The 7,182-nt window shown below is 33.4% G+C and overlaps 2 protein-coding genes across 2 annotated transcripts; both read right to left on the reverse strand.

Moving 5' to 3' along the window:
• Positions 1-2,680: 2,680 nt before the first annotated feature.
• On the reverse strand, positions 2,681-3,253 carry LOC148552844 (protein TIC 62, chloroplastic-like). The gene is made up of 2 exons (XM_088493885.1): positions 2,952-3,253; positions 2,681-2,845 (listed from the first exon to the last, which is right to left on the reverse strand). The coding sequence occupies exons 1-2, from the start codon at positions 3,090-3,092 to the stop codon at positions 2,681-2,683; spliced, it is 306 nt and encodes a 101-aa protein (XP_088350011.1). The 5' UTR covers positions 3,093-3,253.
• Positions 3,254-3,263: 10 nt separating this feature from the next.
• LOC148552845 (uncharacterized) lies at positions 3,264-6,891 on the reverse strand. The gene is made up of 7 exons (XM_088493884.1): positions 6,828-6,891; positions 5,056-5,126; positions 4,817-4,891; positions 4,378-4,558; positions 3,668-3,770; positions 3,506-3,578; positions 3,264-3,418 (listed from the first exon to the last, which is right to left on the reverse strand). Exons 1-7 carry the CDS (start codon positions 6,889-6,891, stop codon positions 3,344-3,346), a joined length of 642 nt encoding a protein of 213 aa, XP_088350010.1. The 3' UTR covers positions 3,264-3,343.
• Positions 6,892-7,182: the final 291 nt, after the last annotated feature.

Genomic DNA, 7,182 nt, shown 5'->3' on the forward strand with positions numbered 1-7,182 from the left:
ACCAATTTGGATTTATGCCAGGCAGATCTACCACTGAAGCGATATACCTTTTAAGAAGGATGATAGAAAGGTATCGTAGTAATAAAAGGGATCTACATATGATATTTATTGATTTGGAAAAAGCGTACGATAGAGTACCAAGGGAGGTCTTATGGAAGGTTCTAGAAAAGAGGAGAGTAAGGATCGCATATATTCGTGCAATTAAAGACATGTATGATGGGGCCACAACTAGTGTGAAGACTCAAGGTGGTGTGACAGAGGAATTTTCTATTGGTATAGAATTACACCAGGGATCATCCTTAAGTCCATACCTTTTCACATTAGTCTTGGAAGTACTCATAGAGCACATCCAAGAGCCTGTGCCATGGATTCAATAAAGAGTGCAGCACTATGTGAAATTAACTTCTTGTTAAAAATAAAAAAAAACAAAAAAATTAAATAAATGATAATTTCATACTCTTAAAGTTAATTTAATTTATTTTAGAGATATAAATTAATTAGTTAATTTTATTTTTAAAATTTTTTCCACACAGAATTAACAAAACATGGGATTGAATTGTAAGGAATGCCGAAAATATCTCTTTCTTCTAAATGCTTTCGACCATCTTCAATATAAATTAAAAGAGAATTGGACTATAACTAAATATACTATACTTATTGCACTATGATCAGAAAATAAAATGGATAATTTGATACTTTGTTGATATATTCCACTAAATTGTCATGCATTTGGATCCTCTAAATTTTGAATTTTATTTTAAAAAATAAAGTGTGATCTCTCACCATTTATTTCATAGGTAGAACCAAGAAAAAATATAAAAAAAAAAACCATTCAAGGATAAAAAATTACACTTTATCCTCTAAAATAAAAATTTAAAATTTAAAAAATCCAAATTCAACTATCATACTTTTAACTAAATGTGTTTTTAATAAAATATTAATTTCATAGTATGACTTTTTTCTAATTCTTTTGTGATAATACATATTTTATTTGATAAATATATTTCATTAGTTAATATTTCAATTATATTACACAATATAAATAAACTGATTATTGATTTATTACAAAATAATTGTTTCAATAAACTCAATATATACATTAAAAAATTATTAATTATTATGTATTAAATTAGTTGTGAATAGATATTTTTTAATAAATCAGAATAAAAATTATTAATTACAAATCTCAACTTAATATGGTTATTTAAACGGTGAACAATTTTTTTACAATATTAAAATATATAAAATCGTGTATTCCTTATTAGAAGGCTTGGTTACAAGACTTTACTATCTCACATGCGACTCCATCACAAGTATCACTAGCCATTGTTGGGACAAGCTCTGCCAAGCTTAGTCAAGCTGCTCCCTACACAAAGAAAGAAGAGCTAGGTGTCGAATAACCATTCCACAAATGAAAATATCTTTATCTCTTTATGAAATAACATCTGTATGCTATAATCCACCTCATTATATATAACCATGGTATGGTAATATAGTTTCTTCCAGAAGTTGGATGTTGAATGTGGAAAAGCATTGTCACTAGCTTTTCATCAAAGATATATATACTACAAATTTTAACGAATTATTAATTGAGAATTGGAACCATATTGACAAATTAAACAATCAAATATTATTATAAGGACAAGAAATTAGGAGGCCTTCTAGCTAATTCAGAAACAAAGTTGACTTTGCCATCCAGATATATCACAATAGTGATTACGTGGCATGCATGTACCCTGTAGGGAACAAAACAAAGTGCGGCTAAATTTTGATTCCATTTCTCTATATCGTTTCATATTTGTAATAAGTTGACTTTTAAGAAGGAAGAAAAAAAGCCAACCCGGCATTTTGGCCAACCCTATTATCCCGGTACTGTGGTTGGTTCCATTGGGTAGTTAATTAAGGATCACAAATACAGCCAATTGATCACAAAACACCCCGTCAAATCGTGATCAAATGACAATTTTCTTCATCAATATAAACATAACTAGAAAATTGATTAATACAGATAGATTTACAGACAGATTTAGTCTTTATTACAGACAGATTTTTGGTTACCGACGGATTTTGTCCCTCTGTAAAAGCCTCGTCAAAAATTATTTACCGACGGATTTTTTTTCCGTCGGAAAATTACCGACGAATTTTTACTAGTTACCGACGAATTTTTTCTCTGTAAATTTTTCCTCCATTTCCTGAAGGCGACAAACTTGCAGACGGATTTTTCGTCTGTAATTACAGGCGGATTTTCAGATGGATTTTCCGTCTGTAATTACAGACGGATTTTCCGTCTGTAATTATAGACAAATTTTTCGACAGATTTTTCGTCTGTAATTTGAATCTTAGAAAATCATCTCACTTTGATTACAGACAGAAAATCCGTCTGTAAATCTGTCGGTAAGGTAAAATAGAAATTTTTTTATTTTTCTAATTACAAAATAAACTTGTTTTCATACAAAATAAATATAAATTTAATACAAATTTTTATCTAATTTATATTTGAATATTTATAATACTTCAAAAAATACATAAATTCATCGTATTATCAAAACATAAACGAAGTGTATTGATACATCAACTATAATCCTAAGTGTATTGTCCAACCGTACTAAATTTATCAGCTATAATTCATAACATTGTATTATACGAGAAAAATTACATTATGCAAATCTCTACAAGCCAATCAACTAGAGTAATGTGGTGTTGCTTTATATCTCTTAATGCAATTGGAAAAGGGCGAAAGTGACTCTTTCGCAACCGGTTTTGGTTGTGCAATTTCCTTCTCAGTGGTTGTGGCAATGGCAGGTTCCGAGGGAGCCGGATCACTGATGGCTGTAGCATCCGGTTTCTGCATAATCACAATAAATAATGAATCATAAATTAGAGCTTAGTATAGTTATAGCAGTGAGGTAAATTTTTCTTTGTCATAACTTGTAATGTAAGAAAGGACATACCTTTGGTGAAGAAATGTAAGGTCTTTGAGATGATATCTTTGCAAGAAGCTCCTCCCTGGGAGTCAGCGGCGCAGTTGTCTCTGCTACTACCTCCACTATTTTACAATATGCAAGATCAGGGTTCTTGGCCATGACTGCCATAAGTTCTGCCACCTACCATGAAACAGAATTTGTTACTTTTGCTCTGTCATTCATAGGACTAGTTTTACAAAATTGGAAATCAGCACAAAAGTTTACATGTTAAGCACCTGAAAGTTTGATACTTGACCCCCAAATAAAGTGTCTTCTGTTGATAGTGTTAGGTTATGAGTTTGAACTTCTTGTTAAAATATGATAATATCAGAAAGAATTTCATTAATGCTCACTTAAGAATAGCTGCAGGTAAACCAAATTTATTTGTTCCCAATGAAGTAACCAGTACTCTTCCCTCCACTTGTTCCATCATCAAGCTTCATTTGCTCAACACTCTGCATATGTTCTATATCTTAATGCACATCCTTTTCATATCAAGCACTAATGGATACCAAATCTTGTTCATAAGATAGAACCTGTACCTTGATTAGTGGACCAGCTCTCTCAGCACTCCTCACTCCAGCTCTTACTTTAAATCCATGTTTTATAAGCTCTCTGAAATGAAACTATCACTAGTCAGCATTTTAAAGAAAAGAAGTTTCTTCTTAAAGAACAAGTGAATTGAAGAGTACTAACAAATGTACCTAACAGTTCTTGAACCAACTCTACCAGTAGCACCAGCAACAAATACTAAATTATCATCCTTGGAATCTGTTTTCTCAGGAATCCCCTCAATTTTTGTTGAACCTTGTATAGAGTATAAACATTAACATTCATATTAGTGATCATCAACACAAACCATATTATATATCTAACAGTTCTATCTGAATCACCTGAAGCTTGAGCTCTTGTTGCTAACAAATTCACGCATAAAGCTTCCATCATTAGAAAATTTATTTAGGCTAGATGTTGCTGCAGAAATGAGTGCAGCTCCCTCAGCAGAATGTTGACTTTTTTGCTTCCCCCAAGATAAAGAATCTCGAACTTTAGGTGCTTTTATTTCACTATGCCGCACAGAAACATCCTTCAAGTAGTCCTGCTATTGTTTCCCTGTAATGTAATCGGTTTCCCTCCAGAAGCTTCATATGTAAGAAAATAGCATTCATTAGATGCACATAAATGCATGTAGAAGTTAAGTTTCTAGCCTTGAGTCACTACAGACATCCTTCACAGACACAAACCACTACATAGCTTACAGTTATAAAAGGATCACTTGACAAGAGTTATCACTTGACACTTCTGAAAAATATTGAAATGTATAAAATTTGGCAGTTTCAGAAACACACTGCGAATGATTAACAGTGTTGCAGTACTCGAAGACCAAATAAGAGAAGATCAAAGGTCAGCGGCTTACAGTCAATATATATATTCTTTATCTCTTTTGACTCATCAGGGGACACACTGCGGAATCTGGTAGTTGGCCCCACATCAACCTCTACTTGCTCTTGTTTATTTTCCTTAAGATTAAGTTTGTGCTCCATGCCTTCACTTGTCTTGGCATCCAAGCCGGAACCATCACCGTATGGTTTAATAAGCTGACACGTTGAAATTAACACATAATAATATAGTTAAAGAGAGATAAAGCATAGTGCATGCAATGCAATGTAGGGGAAAATAAAATAAAAAATAAAAAATCTTTTATCCTTGTCCAAGTTCTTCATATCATATCAGGCTCCCATGAATACACCTGCAACATATCATGAACACACCTGCAACATATCATATCGGCATTATACATGACTCTTTTATCCTTGTCCAAGTTCTTCATTATATTATCTCTTTCAATCTCTTACCTTCAAACCATCCTCATGTCCAGTAAATAGGGTTCTTCCATCAGGATGAAATGCTATTGAGCGCACCCCTGTAGCCTAATTTAAAGTAATATAATATATTTCAGAGAAGCAACATAACTTTAAAGCAATGACATTTATATTTATGACAGAGAGAGACAGAGAGAGGCACAAATTAAGACATAAATGGACATAATTGTTTCCTTTTGAATAGAAACTAAAGATTAAGTACATTTAAGTACCTCACGCCTGGCAGAACCAATCAATTCAAAGGTTTCTAAATCCCAGAATTTCACTGTTCTATCAGCTGAACCTGCAAATTTCAATAGCTACTTTTTCCGTAACTTGCACCAGTATACAAAAAAAGTTTGCAGAACTCTTAAAAACAAAAGGCACAAAACAAAACTGATTGATTGACATTTTGGAAAATATTAACATACATTATACAGTCCCACAACACATTACTTTGGAGGACTTCAAGAAGGGAAAAATCTACTTTCCTTGGTGCTCAAAGATTTGGATAATCTAGCATATGAGGATAATCTAGCAAATTTTGTAGGAGAGTCATATGACTCATATCAAACACCATCCATAGTAGTCAGAACAACATTGGCTCCAGCTTTCAATAGTTTTTCAATGCATTCCTTAGTCATATCAGCCTCTTTGCAATATGAAATAAAATGACCAATTGCCAAGCCATGGAGTGAAACTTGGATATTATTTTATTTCCGAGGTAGTAACAATATTGTTTTAGAAAAAGCACAAGCAAATTTTCACAATAAAAGACATTGGCATTACACAGTTATTTACTATTTTAAGGAATTGCAAAATTATAGAATTATTAACCATAACAATAATCAAAGGAAACTGCATTACACTTATGGCAAGAGAAGCAAGCTCTGGTCAATACAAAAATTGCATTGTAACCAGAGCTTTGTCCTGAGACCTGCCAAATCATATAAGCCAACAAAACTAATCAGCATTTGCAATCTTTGCATGAAATGCATACCTCTTATACCAAACAGAAAATAAAAGCAAAAACCAAACAGACCCAAGAAGTGAAAATCAAATTCATTTGCAGTATATATACCAAAAACAAAAACACCTTCGAAAAGAAAAAAGGAAATAAATCATGTTCCTTATTAATTTGAAACTAACCTTAACGTGGCAGTGACATTATACTTGGGTAGCATCCTACCACCAAAATAACCAGGTCAGTAACCAATTCCTATTTGACAAATCCATAGAATCAATCAGTGCACTAAGCTGATATCTTTCATGAAAAGCTGTTTGGGCTTTTCCACCAAACTTGATATCATCCCGGAGTATCTGCTCCTCACTCCTCAGCCAAGTAGGTCATAGACAAAGTTAATTTTATTTTCCATTAATATTTAAGCTGAAAAGAAGGTCATAAAATAGAAGGAGAAAAAAAAAGGAACCTTTCAATATTCTATCTTAACATATCACCTAACTACTTCTACAACTTCCAAATCACAGAAGAGAGAATAATACTGCAATAAATAATCCTAATACTACAATTTCTGCATAGATAAATCTATCTGCTGCAATAAGTGATTAAGAGAAGCCATAATCTAGAAGTTCAATTCCATTCTATATCTATAAGAGTTCAACGAATTTCACTGTATTGCTAGAACACTGATTACTTAAGAATGTGCAATTCTAGGGTTCCAAAAACAATTCACCAAACAGAATAAACAAACATGCATACAATATGAGAGGAAATAGATTAAACCAGCGTTACAATGGTGAAACTGAAAAAGTTTCAGAAAGCCTCTTCAAGCTATATATATAAAATTGAAATCCAAGTGTTTCGCACATCGTATAAGAACGAAAAATACTAAGATGAATGATTGAAAGCAATGCATTTATCTACACAAAAAAAATCACAAATAGAGTAGAATCGTGGAACAAGCTCAGAACAGGTGATGGAATCCCTAAGCTGGAAATTAGAAAAATTTAAACAGAAGAAAGAGAATGGAAAGGGCAAAATTACCATCTGTTTCGAGATACCAACATGTGATAGAAACTGCAACAGGAACAAGAAGCTCAATCAGCATCAACAACAACAAGAAGATAGAAACTGCGAGGAAAAATTGATAAACCTAAAATTGGCACAGAAAAATTGAACCCTAAGCAACAGCAAGGAGGGGGCTCGTGCGTCGCAAGGGATGATAGAGAGAGATCGTGCGACGCAAGCGGTGGCGGCAGCGGCGGAAGAAGACGAAAACTCAGAGGAACAATCGAACAATGGCAGTAGAGGCGGCGGCGGAGGAGGAGGAGGGACGGAAGAGAGCGTGACGGAGAAGATCCATTGGAAAGGGTGTGACGGAGAAGATCCGGGAAGGGGT

This window comes from Arachis ipaensis, chromosome B7, assembly GCF_059453495.1.
Source record: "Arachis ipaensis isolate K30076 ecotype BB chromosome B7, ASM5945349v1, whole genome shotgun sequence".
Taxonomy (NCBI): Eukaryota; Viridiplantae; Streptophyta; class Magnoliopsida; order Fabales; family Fabaceae; genus Arachis; species Arachis ipaensis.